Source organism: Microtus ochrogaster, chromosome 24 (assembly GCF_000317375.1).
Source record: "Microtus ochrogaster isolate Prairie Vole_2 chromosome 24, MicOch1.0, whole genome shotgun sequence".
Taxonomy (NCBI): Eukaryota; Metazoa; Chordata; class Mammalia; order Rodentia; family Cricetidae; genus Microtus; species Microtus ochrogaster.
Genome location: NC_022024.1, coordinates 36,532,310 through 36,554,391, shown reverse-complemented (window position 1 = coordinate 36,554,391; position 22,082 = coordinate 36,532,310). Strand labels below are relative to the sequence as shown.

General features: G+C 48.7%; 1 protein-coding gene across 6 annotated transcripts in view; it reads right to left on the bottom strand.

Annotated features, from left to right (window-relative positions):
- Positions 1-130: 130 nt before the first annotated feature.
- The window catches only part of Btbd11 (BTB domain containing 11), a 258,983-nt gene continuing 237,031 nt past the window's right edge, over positions 131-22,082 (bottom strand). For 4 of the 6 annotated variants that reach the window (XM_026784505.1, XM_026784504.1, XM_026784503.1 and 1 more), the window contains 6 exons: positions 16,599-16,704; positions 11,787-11,889; positions 10,957-11,038; positions 7,843-7,911; positions 5,504-5,617; positions 131-2,368 (listed from right to left, as the gene is read on the bottom strand). In XM_026784505.1, the coding sequence (XP_026640306.1) occupies positions 2,159-2,368; positions 5,504-5,617; positions 7,843-7,911; positions 10,957-11,038; positions 11,787-11,889; positions 16,599-16,704 (684 nt within the window). In that variant the 3' untranslated portion in view covers positions 131-2,158. The remainder of the gene's footprint in view (positions 2,369-5,503; positions 5,618-7,842; positions 7,912-10,956; positions 11,039-11,786; positions 11,890-16,598; positions 16,705-22,082) is intronic. The other 2 variants (XM_026784502.1, XM_026784506.1) reach the window with 2 other exon arrangements.

Here is a 22,082-nt window from a genome sequence, read left to right as displayed (position 1 = left end):
ATATATATATCTCCATCCTCTATGCTGTCTAGTCCCTATTTTCCACATGTTTTACAGAGCCACATTCCAACCTCTCAGCTGAGGGAAGACCCCAGGCCTGAGCTAAGGGAGGAGGCGCTCCTGTGTACTACACAGAGGATGCAGACTGTGGGAAATAAATTTTTTTAATGACAGAGAAAGCACACCAAATTGTAACAGAAGCCTGGGCAGGAGTTACCAATGTACAGATCACACGGAGGTCCAGAGAGCAGTAGACCTTCACAGAGAAACCAGCTAGGCTAGGGAGCAGCATCCCTAAAGACAAGTGACCGTATGCCACCCTGTATGTGACCTGGTTGTCACCTCAAGCAGCGGTTCCCTTTTTCATTTGATGGTAGGGATGGTTCACAATGACTACATGGAAGAGAGGCCTCAAGGACTTGGACCACAAAGGGGTGATACTTCAGACGGACTCGGACTGGATACCGTGCATGCCACACCCGTGGAACAAGACTCAGTGTGGGTCCTTGACAGGCATTGAGCAAGTAGGACAACAGGTGAAAGATACAAGTTCCTTTAGACTCTAGGGTTTGGCGCAACTTCCATAAAGCATGCTAGGAAATAGGTTTATCAACAAAACTTTGCCATCCTAAGAGATTAAAAACCACCCTCCCAGTTTTTAACCGTGATGTATCTAGGATTCAAAATAAGGAACGAGAAGCAAAAAGGCTGCAACTCAAGAACTATTTGGAGTATTGTGGCACTTCACCAATCTCTTTTGCATATATATATATATGTATATATATATACAAACACACATATGTATATATATATATTATAGGCAGAGCAAACATAACCCTGTCAATATAAATTTTCATCATAGATAATTGTAGACTGTACACTCTCAGAATGCAGAAAGTGGTGAGCCTATCTATCATACACTTTTCATCTTTAAAAATAATCTAACATAGTCATACTCTCTGGCTAGTAACAAACTATGAACATCTTCTGAGAATACAGATAAAGCTCTGAGATTAATAGCAAATTCTCTGACGTGCTCCCCCGCCCCTATTCGGTATCAGAAATGAACATATTTCTGTAAAAGCATCCCCAGAACCATTCATAATCAGAAAAGAAACGAATATGTTTGTTTCACCAAATGGGCTTTTAGCAGGAAGTCGGGAAACATTATCTAACTTTGGCAAAAGGAGACGAAGCACGGCATGATGCCTTATAGGTTCGGGTCCCATGCAAATGCATGTTTTGTTATATGGGGGTGTCTCAGTCTCATCCTAAGTCCACGGTCAGCATGCAGAGTATTGTCAACTATGGGATTTGAGATAATTAGAGACAGTTGGCAGTTGGCAGTGCACCTCTTTTGTGTAACCATGATCGAATCACTAAGGCAGGAGTATGTGACCTCATATAGATAATATCAGCAGGAATTTGTCGGATGCAAGTTTACATGGCACGGACCTGCAACTTACTGTCTAAAAAAAAAAAAAATGAACCCCTAAACACAACTCAGTTGAAAATGAACCATTAAGCTTTTAGAAATATATTTGAAACTACGAGACTGCTCTGTGTTTGCTACACACGAACGTTTTTTAAAAAGTTCCCGCCCCTAAAAATTGGCCTTGTGATTTCCTCATGCTGAGCAACAGTGTCTATAACTAGCCACTATGACTGTTGCCTGAGCAAGAACAGCCTCCAAAGTCATTCGTCTGTCACGTGATGCTCTTCAAGGTCAACCAGGAAGCAGAGGGCCTTTTCAGCCTTGGTCCATCTGTTAGACTGTGGTCCTCAGCAGAAGGTGTCCATGGCTCCTGGGCATTTTCCATTGGAGGTGGCTTGGCTGCTACATTGGCTTGCAGGTTCTGGACGTAGCTACAATCTAACCTGCAGACTCACGGAAGGTTCTTCACTCAGGAGCACACAGACGCCAAGATCACTGACTGGAGAGAGGCTGAGGCAGTGGAGGCAGCTCCTTGGCCCAGCAGAAAGAGACGCCAGGGACAGTTTTTGTGTATGTGTGTTTTGTGGAGCCAGTGCAGGAGGGAACCAGAAATCGTGCTCCGGGGAAGCACTTGCCACACGGAGGCATCTCACACCACGGAACCGCATTTGCCACACGGAGGCATCTCACACCACGGAACCGCATTTGCCACACGGAGGCATTTCACACCACGGAACCCTTGGAGGAGGATAGGTGAATGGACTGAATCCTAATGGCCAACGTCCTCTGTAAGTCCTGAAGCACATCCTGGCCCGTCCCTTCGCCGTTCTTGTCGTACAGGAGCTGCTTGAACGCTTCATTTTCGATGAGGACCATCATGTTTTTAAGAAAGTAGCCTTCGCAGTATGCCGAGAGCTCTGTGACCCCAAGGAACTGTGGGGAGAGGAAAGGAAGCAGGTGGTTACCATGATGGAGACCACTCACTCAGGTGCATCAGCCTGATGCTTCACCAAACCATCTTCCTATCCCCAGGTTGTGGCTTTGGTACTCCTACTCAAAGACCTGATGTTTGTTCTTCTACATCTTGCCTTGTTCAAGTTCAGTCTTTTTTTTTTTTTGAGCCTAAGTTTCCCAAGTTTCAGGATGGGTGGGATAGCCTAGGAGTACTGTCAGGACATGGATGTACATAGAGACTCTATGGTCTTCAAGAGATCTCAGCAGTTGAAGCGTCAGTCAGAGCTGGGGTCCTATCTAATATAGTCACCATGCAGGCACCGAATTCTTCAGCTGGGAGACCTCCTAGCACAGAGGCCACTCCTGCCATGTGAGTCCTGCTCTTGGGGGGGGGGGTCACAGGACAAGGCCTCATTCTGAATAGGAAGGGAAACTGAGGCTGAGAGGTCTAGCTCTTGCAGATTGCTTTGTAGGTGAGTGCCACTCCACGCAAGTTAGCGCAAGTGAAGGGAAATACAACACATTTTTATGTATGGTATCTGTTAAGACTAACGGGATGGACGCTATATACTCCACAGTTTATCATCTCCACACAACTATCTACAGGTTCACATGGGACTGAAGCTCTCACCTCTCACCTTCTAGGTAGAGGTTTGCAGATTACAGCCCCCTGGGCTAGGTTTGGCTTGCAATTTGTTTTATAAACAAAGTTTGGGTAGAACACTGTCGTGATATTTATTTTCTACCTACCTTCGATTGTTTCTGCACTAGAGGTAGTAGACTCAAGGAGGAACAAACAAAATAAAACACCGAAGTTGAAAATAATCATCTGCCCCTTTACAGAACATGTTTGCTGACCCTAGTCCTCTGTTATGTTTTTCAAATGAAGAGAACATGTCTTGCACTAATTTTTTTTTTCCCTTCTAAGATGGGGTCTCATATACCAGGCCGACCTCAAACTTTCTACGGAGCTGAGGATTGCCTTGAACACCTCACCCTCCTGCATTTGCCTCCAGAGTGCTGGAATCACAGGTGTGAGCCGCTAGGCCTAGAAGGCCTTACAAACTTCTTTATTATATTCGGATGAGTCAGGTGCTAGCAATGAAAACGTGGGTCAATCAACACCAGAGAGACTCCTGTGGCTCCCAGACCCTGGTTCTTTCCACCATGATACTAGACCTGGATTGGGTTTTTCTATAATTGATGAAGCAGCTCGTCCTCGTTTTCAAACACAAAGATAACTTGAGAGGACCGTCAGAAGCTCAGGACTGAGCTGCTGGGACAGCTTCTAGGAAGAAGAGATGCTAACCCGGGCACGGATGGGCTGGCTTTCTCCTCCATCTAAATCCCACAGCTGGGACTCACGGGCTTCCCTGAAGCACAGAGCTGATGCTGTGGGGGTCTTTGCTAACATCTGGACCTTGGCCGTTAGCATCTGAATGCCTGCGATTCCTCTGGTTCAGAGCAAGCTTTCCTGCTTCTTCTTGCACTACCGTCCATCTGAAGCACAAACAGAGAGGAATCCCAGCGGCTGGAGAGCATCTGTCGAGGCTGCATTGCCTGTAGCTGAGGGAAGTAGTGTACACACCGGGCAGGAGGCAGCTGGCCCTGCCCTTCCCTCATGTAAATACCACAGATGGCTTATGTTGATGTTGGCACTATTCCAGGATGGGATCTTGGAGGTAAAGCTGATGTCTGTCAGAGCAGAGGCCCTGGTCACATGGGTGTACATGGGAGAGTCTGCTCCCCTGCCACGGAAGTCCTTGGCCTGCATTCCCTGTTGAAACTCGTATGGCATCAGCTGGCATTATTAAACCACGGTATGTGAAGCTGATGCTGCCAGCTAAGGAGCCTTAGGAGACTGGGCTAGGACTTGCCAACGTGAAAAGTCACAGAAAATCTACCCGTGGAGTTCGGGTTTCTGGGGCAATTCAAATGACCATGGTTAAGGGAGGAAAGGAAAAAGACACTGGCTCTCTTCCTGAACACAGAAGGCCTCTCTGGGTGGTGCCATTATGTGAGGCAACCCATTCAGACAAAGACAAATGCTGCTTAGCTGGGGTACAGGTAGAGCATGTCAGCCTCAGGGTCAAAGCAAGGATGGAGAGTTCTAATCCACACTAACCAGAACACTGTGTGTGTGTAGGGTGTGTGTGTGTGTGCATGTGCGTGTGTGCATGCATGCATGTGTGTGTATGTGTCCCAGAGACACGAAGGAGAATGGTGTTCTCACCCGTTGTGGTAGTATGTACAAAAAGTGTCTCCCATAGTTTTGTGCATCTAAACACGTGATCCCCAGTTGGTGGCGCTGTTTTAGGTGTAGGTGGTGCACAGCCTTGCTGGAGGAAGTGTGACGCTGGGGGTGGGCTTTGAGAGTAAAAGCTTCACCCCAGTTCAAATCCATTTTCTTTGCTTCACACTTGCTCTTTGAAGACACGAGCTTTCGGCTTTCTGCTTCTGCCATCACTCCTGCCTCTTGCTGCTATGCCTCCCCACCAAAGTGGACCCTAATCCGGCAGGAACTGAAAGCCCAGATAAGCCCTTTCTTTTATAAGCTGCCTTGGTTGTGGTGTTTTATCACAGCACATAAAAAAAAAAAATCGACACACACTTGAGCTTGCATGGGAATCAGGAACACCCCACCACCCTCCAGAGTTTCTGAGTTGATAGGTTTGGGGTGTGACCTAAAATACTTCTTGCTGCCCTCGCTGCTGCTGCTGCTGCTGCTGGAGACCACCTTTTGAGACCCACCGTTCTAAACTCTTCTATTCAAGACCACTTAATAGCAGAGACATTAAATTAACTAGACCCTGATATCGAGAGCCCAGTCCAGGCCTGAGGAATCAGTCTGTGATCATTCTTGTGGGAGCAGAGTGAGTAACATTCCTGGGGACACCATTGCCTGGCTTACTTTCCAGTGTTCAACGAAGAAAGGGAGGACAAGGAGATGTCAGATCTGGAGCAGAAAAGAAAGGCCTACGGTCTGGGGACGTGAGTCAGCGGTGGAGCGACTGGCTGATGTGTGCTGAAGCCCAGAGTTTAATCCCAAGCCACAGAGCCCCGGAACAGTCTCGGGAGCACAGGGCCGGCTGTGGGGTCAGGGGAGAGGCTTACCTTGGCGTGGCTGTATATATCCACGCAGTTGTCGGTATTGATGCTTTTCGCACAGATAATCTCACAGTGTCGCTGCAGAGCCTCCAGCTGGAAAAATTTAGCCGCAGACAGAAGCTGGAATCCAGAAAAAGAGACTGTTAGCCGTAGAGATGGGGAAGAGTGGTTAGCAAACCATAGGAGTGCGCCACTGTGACAGTTTGAGTGAGGAACGGCCCCCCATAGTCCCAGGCATTTGGGCACATTGTCCCCAATTGGTGGCAGTGTCTGGAGGACAGTTTAGGAGGTGTGGCTTTGTTGGAGGATATATGTCGCAGGAAGAAGCAGGCTTTGAGAACACAAGGCCTTCCCCTGCTCCAGTTGGCTCTTCTCTGCTTTGTGTCTGTGGTTCAAGACGAGAGCCCTGAGCTCTCAGCTGCGGCTTCAGCCACCGGGCTGGCCATCTGCCTCCTCCCTTTGGCTATCACGAGCTCTCATCTCTCTGGAACTGTAAACCCAAATGAATCTTTTCTTCTTCAAGTTGCCCCCGTCATAGTGTTTTGGCACAGCAATAGAAAAGCAGCTCATCTACTCCACAGGGTACCTGACTGAGGGTCAGGAAGCAGAGATGCTGGATGCACAAGGTGAGACGGGGCGGGGGGGAAGCAGGCCCTAGTTATGCAAGTTTCCTGTGGGCAGAGGGCAGGGTGGAGTGGATCACAGACACACCTCTCATAGCAGGTCAGCCCCAAATATCCCAAATCAGATCCAGCAAGGAGGAGGGGCTAGGACACCCATTAGCAAGGTGGGTATGACTGTGGCTTCCTCCCTGCCAGTGCTCCCTGCATCTCCACTCCAATGTCGCTCCTCGCCATCCTGGCTCAGGGACCGACCTTCACCCCGTCTTCTTCTTTATGGGACTTCCTATCCAGGTGCTATGGCACTCCCACTTTCTACGACAGACTCCAGAAGGTCAGGGTCTTCATCCCATTGGGCCATTGCCACACCCGGTCAAAGGTCAGCCCTGGGCCGTGGAGGCTACCAGAAGTATGCTGAAACTGGCAGGCTCTGAGAGAGGAAGTCATACTTCTCCCAAGGTGGGGGGAGTGGGGTTTATCATGAGCCTTCTTGTGATTTTTTTTTTTTTTCTGTTTGAGACACAGTCTCAGTGTCTGTCTGTCCTGGAGCCTGCTGTCTGTCTCAGGTGATCATCAGATCCCTCTCAAGTGCTAGAATTACCAGCATGAGCCATCATGGCCGGCTGAAACTTAAATGCAAATCCATTCACCTCCACCGTATCTTACAAAGGGGGTCTGAGGGATGCTGGGTGGGTGAACACGCCCCTGTCCTGTGAAGGCAGCACACTCCAACTCCACAGAACTTGGGATTTGAACTTGTCATGTGGACACCCCCCTGCCTGTCCATTCAGCCCCGTCGCCAGTAAGCAAACGAGTCAATGCAGAAAGTAAAATTTAAGATGCTTACAAAAGACCACCTGTCCCTGTGGTGGAGTATAGGATAGGAGGAGGGATTCAGAGAGACCAGGGTCTCTGGAGTATCATGCGGTGGGGTGGGGGTTAAGAAGGGTAAGGACGCAGGACAAATTGGGCCCTTAGTGACCATGAGCTCTACAGCACTCACCATGGCCAAAGGTGACTAAAGAATCTTCTAAAACATATATATTTTTTTTTATTTTTTAATTTTAATTTTTTTTTGAGACAGGGTTTCTTTGTAGCTTTGGAGCCTGTCCTGGAACTAGCTCTTATAGACCAGGTTGGCCTTGAACTCACAGAGCTTCGCCTGCCTCTGCCCCGAGTACAGGGATTAAAGGCGTGTGCAACCATGCCCAGTTAGCTCCCATCTTTAACTAGGAAAACGGATTGGAGCTCTGGCTTTGGGTGGGGGAATAGATGGGAAGTCAGGTGCAGTGGGAGCCACAGGCAGGGGTGGGAGAGGGTGGTGGTGGAGGTGAAGAGCATCAGGCATGGTGAGAGATGGCTCCCAGCTCTCAGCCTCTGGGTTCCAGAGGCACTGTACGGAGGAGAGCCGTGCCTCTCATGGATGTAATTCCCTAGCAACCACGAGGGGGAGCAGGTCACCTAGGAGACTCCCTGATGGTGCTGTAGAGGTCCAACTGTCCCAGTGCAAGTGGTGCCCAGATTCCTCCGTGAACTTGCTTGCCTCCCACAAGCCAGGTAAGACTGGTTTCTACCCAGGGCCCCTGATGCAGACAGTCTCCCAGGGAAGGCTTTGCTTGGGAAGGGCCACAGAGTTAGTGAGGATCACGGAGCTAGGAGGGCCCTCAGTGAGGAAGCCAGACAGAAGGGATGCTGAGGCAGCTAGGAACGCAATGTTCTCCTTACCTCCATGATCTCATTGTTTTTAATGAGAAGTGACTCTGGGCCACCGTAGTAGAGATACTGCATGACCAGCTGGAAGGAAGAGAACACAGTGAGTGATGCCCCAGCCGTACACAATACCACACCACTCTAGAACATCCCTCTACCTGATGGGGGATGTTCGGATAGGTTTTCCTGATGACACCCCGAAATCACGACCCTATAGTTTCCAGGCTCTGCCTCCATGTCTTTGCACAGGACCAAAGCAAACCTGAGCTTGTCTCCTCATGATGGATGGTAACCAAGGGTGCCCACCTACCTCTCATCCAGTCAAGCTGTACAGGTGATACTACTTAGAGAGCCTGACACAAAACCTCCTGAGGTCCCAGAGAGCCACTCTGGGCAACCAGCTCCTTATAACGAGTTGACGACACTCCAGAGGAAGCCGAGAGGGACCCAGGGTTTTGATATTCACTGAGGGTGGTGTGAAGGAGCCACGTAAGGCTGTCCCCTGTTATGTGTCTTCCAATGTCTGGAATCTGCTTTAATAAAATGTATCTAGCATGGTATCTGTCTTTTATCTCCCCTTGCCTCTATCAGAACCTGGCCATGTCTTCCAGCTCCCTCAGCCTGAATGAACTCTCTTCTGTAACAGTGGAGGCTGGTTCTCCTTTGGGTCAAGTTCTGCTCACTGTGCTAAGAAACTTGGGTCATCTGAGAGTACAGATGTCTCATCCATCATACTATCCCTGTGCCTAGCATAGTACTTAGCACAGAGACAGCACAGGGACACTTTATGTTATCATTATTACTTGGAATCTCGGGCTGACGAACTCACGGCAATCCTCCTGGCAAGAGCAATCAGTCTTCCAAGAGCTGGGACTGCAGGCACATGTCACCATGCCTGTCTCATGTGACCATATTAGACATCACATGACTCCTGTGTCTGAGTCTCTGTGTCCTGCCCACTACAGAGGTGGTGACATTGTCTAGGCCTTGGGAAATAGCACTACGCTGATCCCCTCCACCTCCTGCCTTAGAGAGCAGGGCTTATATGTGTGTGAAATTCCGTCAGTCAACACGGGGCTATGGGCTTTATTAAAACCAACTGATTCCTCTAGCCAGTTTGTTATGTAGGTCAAACCAAGAGTAATAAGAAGCACCTCTGTAATGTTCACCCCCCTGTTTACAAAGCACTTTTCTATCTGTCACAGACACTGTCTCATTTATTCAGGGTTGAGCCATGGGCTGAAATTGCTGCATTGGTGGAAGGAGACCCTGGGCTAATGGAACTTAAATCAGGCCATTCCAGGCCCCTTCCAGACTCTGTCAGTGCAAGCATTTTCTCTAAGTGGGTGCAACAAGGCCTTATTAGGCCAAAGGCCCTGCTTACAGAACTGTTTTTCTTGGCTGCTGCCAACCTACACGAGGCAGGGGCTTTTGCAGTCTGAAGGAGGCCTAGCTCCAGGTGTGGCCTCAAGTGGGTCTGGCTCCTGCAAGCATATGATGTTAAACAGTCTCGAGGGAGGAAACGCAGTGCAGTATCAATTACTAAAAATCCTTCTGCCCAAATTGGCATGCCAGAAGCACATAAAGTGCGCAGGTTTTTGGGAGGCTCCTTGTGGGTCGGACTCAGCCTTCCTTGGCCTATTTGAAACAACAAATGAGGCTCTTCTTTTATGGGGACTGGGCAGGGACACAGGCAAATCCCCAGGGCCCGATCAATCTTCCCTTCCTATTACAGGAGCTTAAAGCTAATGTGGCCAGCAAACCGTCCCCATCGGAAGCAATTACAGGCCTGGGGATCCCTCTGAGGCCAGCCTTTCCCATGTAGGACTCCAACAACAAGTCCGCTGGGCAAACATTTACTTAATGCCTGCTCTGAGCCAGGCTCTTATTATTGGAGCCTCTCTAGTGAGAACCAGGCTTAATAGTCATGGGGTACTTCTAGGTGTGTGTGCGTGTGCATGCGTGTGTGTGTGCGTGTGTGTGTGTGTGCACGCATGTGCATACAGGTGCTCTGTTTCCTGCCTTCAGCTCATGATCTCACTCTAACAGGCCACAGGATTCATAGGGTCAGGTGACTTCAGAGCAGATGCATTTTTCCAAGGATATGAGAAAACAACAGGATTGGATTTGGTTTTAACCTTGGCTCTTGTACGGGCAGCCGTGGGAACTTGTGGCAGGGCAGTTAAAAGGATCATGGACACAAGAACAGTATTAGCTTTCTGGTTCGAACCCTGAGCCCGGGAGCATCAGAGGCTCTTGTCAGAAGTGAGACTGCCCATGAGTGAATGTCAGGTGGAGAGGTGGGCCCTAGGGGCTCACATTGAGTGTGTTTTCTATTTTCACAGTCTGCTAATGCTCCGAAGATGCTGTAAAGAGAGAGCTTGGCTCCACGATGTCAGGAGAGGAAGGGGAGGCCTCCGTGAGCCCAAGGTTGGGACCTGCCCTGAGATTCTGCTTTTACGGGTCTGATGTACAGGCAGGACATCCAGGGGACATTTTCAAAGCCCCTCCAGGTGATATCTGTGTGGTGGAAGTTGGGGGAACAGGCTTTTCCATTTTGGTATGGTTTCTACTTAGAAAGACCATCTCAGTATCGAGTCCTGGAGGTGAGCCACCAGATGGGCTAGGCACAGATCCTGTTGGTTCTAACATGGCTGGGATAGACACATCATTTAAGTCCTTTGTGTGTGTTCTTTCCTTTGTCTGGGTCTCTCTAGCCTTCTTCTTGAGCCCAAAGCCTCATTCTGAGCCCCATAGCTTTGGCTTGGCTTTGGTTCTCCATTCCTAGCCATGTCCTCAATGTCCTGGGTCTAAACTATTACAGTACATGGCTCCAAAATGGACATCCTCTTTGTCAAACACCCTACATATCCTGTAATTGAAGGGTGACTTGGGGATACCCCCTCTAGATGTATAAATCTTTGGCAGAGGGTGTCTCTTACCTTTGGGCCCCCTCCCCAAGTCCAAGCCTAGAGCTAACAGACACAGGGCTCCAGTGATTGCTGCAGGCTTGGGATGGAGCGGGAGGGGTGAAGTAAGTGAGCCTGAAGATCAGGTGCTAACATCTTAGTCAGGGGTGTCCCAAGATGCCAGGGACATCTGAGGCCCCAAGGCTACCCCAGAGCTCACCTGGAAGATGGGGTACTTCACGTAGCCGATCTCTATGCAGGTGCTGTCGTTTGTTGGCTTGCTGGAGAGGAGGGCCTTGAACCTGAACAACACAGAGAAAGACCGAAAGAATCATCCACACACCTAGTCATTGCCCCAAATGATTCTTCTCATGACACAAATCTCTGGATTCTGCTCTAAAACACAACCGGATTACAGATGTTAGTGTCTATTCAAAGCTAAAGACCAGCTTGAAACTCACATCCTCTCCCACACTGGCCACTGGGAAGGAATGGATTCTCTTTAAAAGTCCATCACTTCCCAGCACTAGCCCAGGGTCTCCTCTGCAGGTCTTAATCTGTTCTGAGTGCTTGCCCTGGCTTCCCTCTTGTCTGGTGCCCAGGGATCATCACCTGATCTCATTTCTGTTGTCTGAGCTTTGCTCCAGGGAGACAGGAGCTTCTTCTGTCTTTGTGGGACATAAAGCCGCAGGGGCATTTAACCCATCCTTGCTGACTGATCATCTGTCTTGGAGTTTGGATGCAAAGCCTCTGGTGGGTAGGGACCTTATCAGTGGGACTGAACTTCAAAAAGCAGGGATAGCAGCTAGGGTTGTAGCTCAGCTGTACAGAGGTGCCTGGTATTCCTGAGGCCTTGGGTGCAATCCGCAGCACCAAATAAATTGGGCATGATGGTGCATGCCTGTAATTCCAGTACTAGGGATGGGAAGGCAGGAGGGTCAGAAATTCAAGGTCAACCTTGCTACACCACGTACACCACGTATTCCAGGAGAGCAGCAATAGGAACAGTCACAGACAAATTCCAGTTGCAGCAAAGCCAAGGGTCTGTACCTGGGAGAAGCCGTGAACAACAGCACTTTGTGAGCATAGAAGGGTCTTCCCTCTACCAGGAAGGTCACGTCAGACATTTCTTTGTTGTTAAGAAAATGAGGATCTAGAACAGAAAGGGGAGGCAGTGTGTTAGTGAAGGAAGAGTGAAATTTGGGCCGTCTGGCGAATGCACAGAAGAGGACCGAGAACCATATTGACCTTTTCATTCCTCGTAGGTGATTTAAGAGTCACGCCAGAGACAGCTCCCATAGAGGATGGATACATCCCTGCCACCCAGCTCAGCACAGGAGATAGTCAAGCTGACCTGTGGCTAGAAGCAACTCTTGGACTGTCTCAGTGGCTTAGTGGGGGTAATGGCACTCGCTGAGCATGTGGGATGACCTGAGTTCTGGTCCCTGGAATCCACTTACAAGTTGGATGTGGCCAGGAGGGAGTGGCGCACGCCTTTAATCCCAGCACGCGAGAGGCAGAGGCAGGAGGATCTCTGTGGTTTTGAAGGCCAGCCTGGGTCTACAGAGTGAGTTCCAGGACAGGCTCCAAAGCTAAAAAAAAAAAGTTGGATATGGTAGCACTAGTATCTAGAATCCTGGGGTTCCTATGGTGAAATGGGTGGTGGAGTCTGAGAATCCTTAGAAGTCAGCTAGACTGATGTACAAAGCAGCAAACAAGAGACCCTGCCTCAGTCAAATGGGAAGTGAGACCTGACCCTGAACCATTGCAACTGTGCGATGACCTCCTGCATACCCACACTCTCACACTCACAAAGAAGGAGAAGGAGAGGAAGCAGCCATATACTCCATAGCAGATACACCTCTAGGCAGAGCTTAGGGACTTCTGGGTGTGAAAGGCTTGTCTATGAAGGGAGTTCACCCATCCCTGTGCCTCTGTCTTAGGCTCGGTGACCCCCTGCCTAGTGGAAGTGGTGTAGAAGGGCAGCCATGCCCTTGCCACTGGACTCCAGGCTGTTTTCTCTCAAAATCAGTGATAAAGGAAGCAGCCCCCAACTCATCTCTTCTAACAAGACAGTGTAGCTAACACTCGCTTACCTAGTCTAACACACGAAAAGGCAGGTCTTGTGCAGGGGGAAACCTGAGACACACAGACATGACAGTGGCCAAGCAAGCCAGGGTTTGAACCAAGGCATTCAGATTCTATGGCGTGACTCACCAAATACAAGATTCCTAGGGTTATCTTTAATGTAGCTATGTAGACCAAAGGTCCTTCTTGATGGCCCTTGGAGTTGGTCCAGCACTTCTGCCTTGCTGGGAATAGTCTCGACTCCCTGCCTCCTGTCCTATCCATCACAAACAAGGTGTTTTTAGCTGCCAGGTCTTGCAGTAGGACACCTGCAGGCCAGTTGTCTAAAACTGCAGCACTCAGGGCTGGCCTTCCACAGTGCTTCCTTGGGGAGCAGCACTCGTGTTTGAGTTTGAGGAGCCACAGCATTTTCACCATCTACACGATTCTCCTGACCTCATGCTCTGTGCAGGGTGTGCCTCATCCCTATGAGAGGTGCTTCTACCAGGACCAAAGGCAGAAGAGTTTTCTTCCCTATGGTTGTCCCCAAACCCTGACCATTTCTTCTTCATTCTGTTACCACCCTTCTTCAGGTTACATCATCGTTCTAGACAGTTCTGGAGCTTCTGTGGGTCTCGTTGCCTTCACTCACCACAGGAGGCATCCTTTCTAACATCAGATTTCATGCTGATGGGGGCAGGGAGACTGTAGGATATGTTTGTGTTTCATACCACAGGGTCCTTACACTCCATAGTACAGAAAGGAATCTGCACGCACAGACTATGGACAACTTGGCAGGGCAACTGTTGATGGCTTGCTGCTTCTGAATTAAATCTCCAGCCAAGGAGGTGCTAAGAGGGGCCTGAGCCCAGATATCCACAGAACAAGGACCAGTTGAAGAGATTGTTTTGGGAGAAGGGCTTAGAACTGTGACCGACCACATGACAGAAGGGTAAGGCTGAGCTCTGGAATGGTTGACTCTGTTTCCACCCTCCCTATAAAGCTTGGGGGCTGGAGAGGAGAGAGGGGGTTTGTTTTTAGGGTGTTAGCCCACTGCCACCTCAGAGCCTGGGTCCCCTGAATACAGCACAGTGTAATGATTCAGTTCCTGTCTCTGATGACTGGTTTTTGTGGTGACAAGCAGTGTGGACTCTGATTACAATCCATTTCTCTCCTACAAACCTTCCGATAGCTCCCCAGGGCTCCAGAGAGGCCACACTTCTTTGCTTTTAAAAGAAGATTTATTTTTATTACTTTATTTATTTTATTACTTTTAGTGGCATGTATATGTATGTGAACGTGAGAGCAGGTGCCTGCCGGTTCTAACTTCCCTGGTCTACCATTACAGGTAGTTGTGAGCTACTTGATATGGGTCCTGGAACAGAACTCAAGTTCTTAGGAAGGGCAGTAGTACTCTTAACTGCTGAGCCACTTCGCTAGCCCGAGTCCTTTTACCAGACCACTGTGACTGAGTTCTTTCACTTCTCTCTCATCAAGACCTCTGTCTTCTTAAAAAAAAAACTTTATCTTATGCATGCTTGTCTGAGTGTGTACTATGTGTGTGCAGGAGCCCAAGGAGGTCAGGAAAGACAATAGGCTGGAACTGGAATTGCAGACAGCTGTGAGTCACCATGTGGGTGGTGGGAACATCTGAGTCCTCTGCAAGAGCAGTAAGTGTACTTAGCCATGAAGCCACTTCTCCGGTCCCATCCTCCTCTGCCTTCTCTTGGTGCTAAGCTTGGGAGTCTGACCTGAAGACCAAGTACCTTTCACTGCTAGTGAGACAAACTGCACCAAATTCAAGAATTCTCCTCCCTCTCTGGTTATGAGAAGCAGAACTTAGGCTGTGTCCTGGACCCAGCCCTCAAAAATGTTTGTGCTAACAAGGGGCCTCACAAGGCACTCAGGTGGTATATACTGCTGATACTCGGGGAAGGTCACTCTCCACAACTACCACCTTCTCATTTGGTTGACCTTTCCAGTCTGTCGCCCTGACAACCAATGTTTCCTGCAGGGCAGAAACACTTGTGACTTAGGTACAACTCAGATTAGTCATGGGCATGGTCATAAAGGTAACATAGACCCTTTGACACTGCTGCCAACTTTCCCGTTTTAGCAGAAAGCTGCATCATATTTAAATGTCCACGTTACTCATAACAGTGATGAATATACATTGAATCAGCTCCATGCACTCAATCTTTCAACTGATAAAGGCAGAGGGATAGCTTGGCTGCAGGATAGAATTTTCAGATGCTTTCATTTCTCCAGCATTTCATAGTCACAGGGAAAGGATAAAGGAAGCAGGGAAGATCCCCCCCTCCTTAGAGGAAAAGGAATCCTTCATTGCTAATTTTTTATTACTCTCTGGGCAACAGGGGATGTGGTCTTCTGCAAGACCAGGCTCAGGTTTCCAGTCTCAAGACTGCCAGGTATTTCTCTGTCTTTTCAGTTCTGCTCTGCCTGTAGTAGCCTTAGAGCTTCTGGCTGAAGCCAGTGTCTGCCTGGGGGAATCTCAGGAGCTGACCCTACACAGTGAGGAATTCTGGCATTGGCCGGGCTGGTCTTCAAGTTCCAGCTCCACCCTGTTTCCAGACTGCAGTCAAAGCCCAGGATGGGTCACGCCTGCCGCCTGGGAAGCACTCCTGAGAGGTGGAAGTTGGGTATATGGCTGGAGTCATGTGCAAGTATTCAAGGATCATATAAAGTGTTCAGCTATCCTTACTGGATTTCAGAGTACCTAACCCTACTGTTCAGGTATGCCCTGCTTTTTGAATTACAAATATTTATTTTATTTTTAATAACCTATATATGTGTGTGTCTGTGTGTGAGTGCCCACAGAGGCTAGAAGTGTTGAAACTCTGTGGATCTACACTTATAAGGTTGTAAGCCACTTGACACAGGTGGTAGGAAATGAACTTGGCTCCTCTGGAAGAAGAGAATTCATTCCTAACCTCCGAGGCATCTCTCTAGCTCTAACCTGTCCTTGTTTTTTACAGTCACATGTGTGTTCCCTTTTTTTTCATGATCACCTCAAGCAGGACTTTCATTAGGGATAGTGCTGGCTCTTTGGTGTCTCCTGCTTACTCCTCTGCTGTGGAGATGAGGGACTTCATAGATGGGAGAGTAGCTGTTTAATCCTGCCGCTTTGATAAAACACCACGACAAAGGGAACTTAGGGGAGAAAGGGTTTAGTTTAGTTCACAGTTCCTGTCCATCATTGCAGTCAGTCAGCACAGCAGGAAGCGGCTGCTCACATCCACAGCCGGGAGCAGAGAGACGGAATCTGTATGAATATTCTCAGTTCTCTTGTTCCTTTTCATATCAGTCCAGGCAATGGAGCCCGCCCACATCAACGATCCAATGAAGACAATCTCCACAGACCAACCGAGTCTAGACAACTCCTCATTGAGATTCTCTTCCTTGATGATTCTAATTAGACCATATCAAGTTGACTATCAAAACCATCACCAGCTGGCATGGACGGTGGGCCATCTATCACAGTCTCCTGTGCATGGGACATCAGGACTCCTCAGCAGTGCCCAGTGGCAATGAATGAGGGAAAAGGTCCCACAGACGAGGCACCGTAGGCTCCTCATCCATCTCCTCTGTTGTATTCTCCAAAGAGATTTACCTCCTACTAAGGGAGATCTCAGCTCTCGGGCTTGATTCCTCCTCTGTCTGCCTCTTGTTTGCTCTGTGAAGTCCCCACCCTAGACTTGTTACATGTGTGTGCTTCCTTCCCTTCCCTATGCTCCATGGCTATAGCCTGAATACACCTGGGCCACTGTGACTCACCCAGGCGTGAGGTCTGCTTCCTCTTGATCTCCGTCAGCTTGGGAATGGGGTAGGGACCATAGCAGTGTGTGAAGATGACGCACAGTTGCTGGCTGATGACTTCATTCTGCAAAGGAAGAAGAGGAGCTGTGTTGTGGGAATGCCAGGGTGGTACAAGCCAGGCTGTCACTACAGACACCTGTCCCCCAGGCAAGAGGAGCCCAGACGTTCAGTTTGCACCGACCTGCTCTGTGAGACCATTGTTGAGTGCTTATGAAATCTATATAAAACATTTTCCCATCACACCTTGATTCACTTCCTAGCCAAGGGAAAGCAGGGTTTTGTAGCTTCTGAAGACAAAGCTTTCACCTCCAATCCACCTTTATCCGTATTCTCAAACTCTGGAAGCAGCCAGCAGTCCTGAGCAAGCAGCAGAAAGCCCTTTTGGCCCTGTGACTGTGCCCCTCAAGGACATGACGGAAGCTTCTGCTTCAGCTCTGTAATAAGTCGGATTCTAGGGCTCAGGCGTTCTGGAACTGGGAGTCATCAGTTGAATCACTTCTCAATAAAAATAAAAATAAAAATAAGGACGGCGGAAGGCAGTTCTGTGCCTCCAAACTCCAGCTGCCCAAGGCGCAGGGAGGAAGGAGACTGTGCTGAGCGAGTGACCTTCATCCCACTGTTTGGTTCTTTTCCATCAGTCCTTCCTAGCTACTGCTGTCCACCAGCAGGTGAACCGGCTGGGGGTGGGGTGGGCTGTGACCCACAGCATCCTGCTTTTTATTGGGCAAGTGGCTAAACCAGGGGCTGGGGAAATCTTTACAACAGCTGTGGTTTGACTGTCTCCGAGGGCTCATGTGTTAGGGGTGCGGTCCCTTGTTCATGGGGAGATGGTTAAATAAACCCTCGTGAGACTCTGCAGGATATTTGAGGTCCTCGGGTGTGTCTCCGACAGGGGATTATGGGATGCTGGTCTGCTCAGCCCTTTCTCTCTTTGCTTCCCAGCTGCTCCTCCCACACGCTTCTGTTGCTACCCCAGAAGCAATGGACCAGCTGACCACCGACCTCCAAAACTGTGAGCAAACCGAACCCTCCCTCTTTTAAGCTGAATATCTCAGGTGTTCTGTTTTAGCAACACCAGGCAGACTAACACAACAAAGTATCAAAAAAGGAAGGTTAAAACATGCTTTGTACCATTTCTCTGAAAATAAAAGACTGAAGAGTTCTTAGAAGAGTAGAGTGAGATCATTATTTTTTCTTTATATTTCCCACTACTGAGTATTGTTGTTTTTTAAAATGATGACTTGGGACCGTAACGATGCCAGTGATCCTAGATAGTCTCAAAGTTAATCCCCGAGGCAGGACATAGCTCCTCCGTGTGTGAAAAGAAAATTTAAACCCTTCTATCAAAGTGGATAGATGGCAGAAGGCAGTGTCAGCTGGGACATGATTAAGAGAGGGGTCGTTAGAGCGGAAGGAAGAAGGGATGGTGGCTCTTCTCAAGGATGGCATGGATGATATGGATGTGCACAGGGTGAGAGGCACTCCTCCGCCTTGGCAACCACACCAGTGGCTAACACCCCACCCCTGCATTCATGGGCGAGCCAAGTGTTTCTCCCCACGAGCAGCCTTAGAATTCCCCGAGAGCCGGTGTGGAACATAAATCCTTTCCTTTCTCCCATTGTCTCTCATTTTTGAGACAGGACCTAGATATGTAGCTCAAGCTCGTCTCGAAGTCAAGATCTTCCTGCTTCACCTTCCCAGGCACTGATGTAACAGGCAAATGCTTCCAGACCGGATCCCCAGCTTTGAAAAAATAGTCCTTGTTTTCTGGAGCCGGGCAAAGCCTGGTAGCAGCATGTGCATGAGTGGCAGAAATTACTGGGTAGGTGACAGTCATGGCTCCTTTCAAGGCAGCCTCCCCTGGCCATGACATCAGCAGATGTGGGGTGACCTTCCCATTGGCAGAAGGCTCTATGGTTGCATACCAATGTCTGGTTTCTGTCATTCAAGGAGACAAAATGACATTTCACAGGAAAAGGCACTGCAGGCAAACCCAAGGGGAAGCTGAGGGAGGGGCAGGATGTCTTCACCATTGAGAACGTGAGGTTTGCAGCAGCCAGGCTGCCTGGATCAGGATCCTGGCTTTTGTGGATCCCCCTCCAAAGGGATCTCAAGTCCATCATTTCAAATCATTTCAAATGGAGATGTTGATAACACAACCCCCTCCCTCTGGGGGTCCTTGGGAGGAGTAGATGAGTACGGAGGATCTAGAACGGTCCCTGGCACACAGAATGTGGGTGATCATCATCATCATCATCAAAGGCATGTCCTGCTTTAAGTGCCCGGAGCCATCACTCACAGAAGAGAGAATCTGGGAGAAGTGTGAGGGCTGGATGGGGACACGCCAGAAGAAAGGAAATGGGGGAAAAGGCAGACCTCACCAGGCTTTGATGAATGGATGTAACAAAAGGAAGAGATTGCTCACACATGCTTGTTCTGCTCTGGTGTTTTCTTTGGTGTTGATAAATTAAGCAGTTTTAGCGAATGGTGTTCACACTAAGTTCCATTTTCAAGGTTTTTCACAGAGATGGTTTGAGAGCTCAGCTATGAGGATCTGGGAATGTCTCTGGTGACTGCTGGATGCTTTTAAGATTTGATCCAAAATTCACTTAGCGGCTGTTTTTCATTGGCAGTCCATTGGCAGGCAGAAGCTTAGACTGAAGCATTGCTCAGAGGCTTCCTGGGCCAGCATGCTAGCAGATTTTCCTGCTTCGATTGATAATAATTTTTAAACTTTTGGTGTTACTGCTAGTTATTCTTCAGTGAGGGGCTTTAGACACACATACCTGCTTCATTGGGGTATCTGAGATCCCCAATATGGGTACATTGCAGTCAGAAAGATTGTTTTTAAATTAATCTAAGTCTTATGAAAAAGAATAAAAGCTTTTTTTTTTTTTTTTTGGTTTTTTGAGACAGGGTTTCTCTGTAGTTTTAGAGCCTGTCCTGGAACTAGCTCTTGTAGACCAGGCTGGCCTTGAACTCACAGAGATCTGCCTGCCTCTGCCTCCTGAGTGCTGGGATTAAAGGCATGTGCCACCACCGCCCGGCTAGACTTTTTTTTTAAAAAAAAATTTAAACAATCATATTTTTCATCCTGTTGATGGGGAGATGGAAGAGGCATACATTTTCCTATTCCTCATAACAAGCTGCTACGGTTAATATATGTTGTCCCTCTGTAATACATGTTGCAGCCTGGTTCCCAATCTGATGATAGTGAGGACAGTCGACAAATGCTAGCACTAAGATAGCAGGATGAAGGACAGACTACAGAGGGGAGAAAATATATGCAAACCATACGGCTGACAAAGGACTAGTTAGTACTTGTCATAAATAAGGAACTTAGAATTATAACAACTCAAACAGAACAAACAGTTCGACTAGAATGCAAGAAAATGATACAAAGAGAAATTCCAGTGGAGAGAATCCACGGATGGTGGACCAGTGCACGCTCGGGGAATGTCTGACTGTACGCTGCAGCCATGTTAATCTGCCTGTTTCCCTGTGGGCCAGTCTGTGTGATGTTATTCCATACAGATAAGGGTTTCCATAAAACCTCCTATGAAAGCAAATTAACCCTCTCTCCTCCCTTCCTCCTGGCTGTACCATCCTTCTTGTGCCTGCTCCTTCCAGAGAATGGAGCTGCCTGCTTTGTCTCTGGACGGCCTCTCCTGGATGTTCAGTCCAGCTGCCAGGGAACGGGTTTTGGTCTGCATCTGGCAAAGGCCTTTCCTTCTGCCTGCCTCCCCAATGCGCCTGTTAGGGTTGCTGGTGACTTTCATTTTCTTCCATTCAAAGGCCTCTCCCCCCAACCCTCCTCCTGTCAGACACTGGGGTGCTTGTGGAAGGCTTCTCACTCCTGAGCCACCAGGCAAGATGAAACCTGTGGTGTCAGCAGTCAGGAAGGGATGGCTTTTTGGTGGCCTGGGAGCCAGGGGAACTTGGGGTGCTAGGTGTGCTGTGTTTTGTGGTCTAGTGATGACTGATTTCAGCTGATAGAAATTCACTGGGCTCTGCAGTTACAATCTGGGGAATTTTCTACATTTATGTCTTACTTCTAAATGATGTTTGCTTAAACAAAAACAAAAGGCAAAATTCTTCCATGGCGGGGGGGGGGGAGTTTCCAGACAGGCCAGAAAACACTCGATTATAGACATTGGGAATGCATCCAGCAGTCCCTTTCACACAGGTGGTTCTGGGTAATTTCAGTTGAAAGCCTTTTATTCACTTATTTTAAGTTGGAGGGGGGCAGGGGAGGAGCTTGCTTTTGAAATGTTCCCAGCAGGGTCCGCTCTTCTTGAACTCACTGAGGCCCACTGTACTCAGGCTGTACAGCACAGACACCAATCACAGCCAGCAGGAGCTACAAGACTTGAGGTTGGCACTGCCCAGAACAGCTGCCGAGATGAGCTCTGGCCTCAAGGCTCCAAGACGCTTTGAAAGCAGACGGACTGTGCGGCTGGTGGGCTGACTCTGTCACCAGGGAAAGGCAGTTCTGTGTGCCCCTCACTCTCACAGCGAGCAGCCCATCAGCCTAGCCCAGAACAGGTACCACACAGTGTGGCTCATAGGCCAGTTTCTCCTGAGGCTCCACAGACTCCTTGTGGATGGACCCAGGAGTTCCACAAAGCCTGCCCTGGGGCAGATGATCACTCCAGCCAGGGCCCTTAGCTGCTCAGCAGTGGGTGAGCCTGGGCGGGTTAGTACCCATCTCCCTGCCTCCATTACCCCTCGTTTGTTATATGTTAAATGTTTGTTAAATGGAGATGAATTTAGGGTTCCTCCAGAAGTGCTTGTGAAGACTGTGAGAGTTAAGCCTTCAATATGCTTAAGTGAGTGACTGGCTTGTAATTACACACACACACACACACACACACACACACACACACACATATAATTAAATATATATTATAAATTATATATATATATATATATATATATATCATGTATAAACTTCACTTATGTCTTGAGGCATAATGAAGTTCATTATGAAAGGATTCTACAGACAAACGAGTCTGGGAAACACCTTAGTTCCCTTTGGGAATTTCAGGGCACTGAAGACAGAAGGGTTCACAAGGCATTGTCACCCTAAGGAGAGCAGCTGGCTGTGCCTGCTGCTGTCCTGAGCTGGTGTTTACAGAAGAATCCTTGGGGAAGCACAGAAGGCCCTGCATCTTCTATGACGCTCTTCAAATCCACTAAGAAAGCTTCTCTGTGGTGTCAGGGAGAAGTGGAAGGGCACTGGGGTTTCCTATCACATTGCACCCACAACCACTTAGAGGCCTGTATGATTGCTGACTCATTTACAGACAGGGAAATTGAGGCAGAAAGAGGTTTAAGAAGCTTGACTAGGGCCCTATGGCTAATGAGTGGGAGAGTTAGGATTTGAACCCTTGTAATTTGGTTCTAGAGTACATACGCTCAACCACTGTGTTATATGAGCCC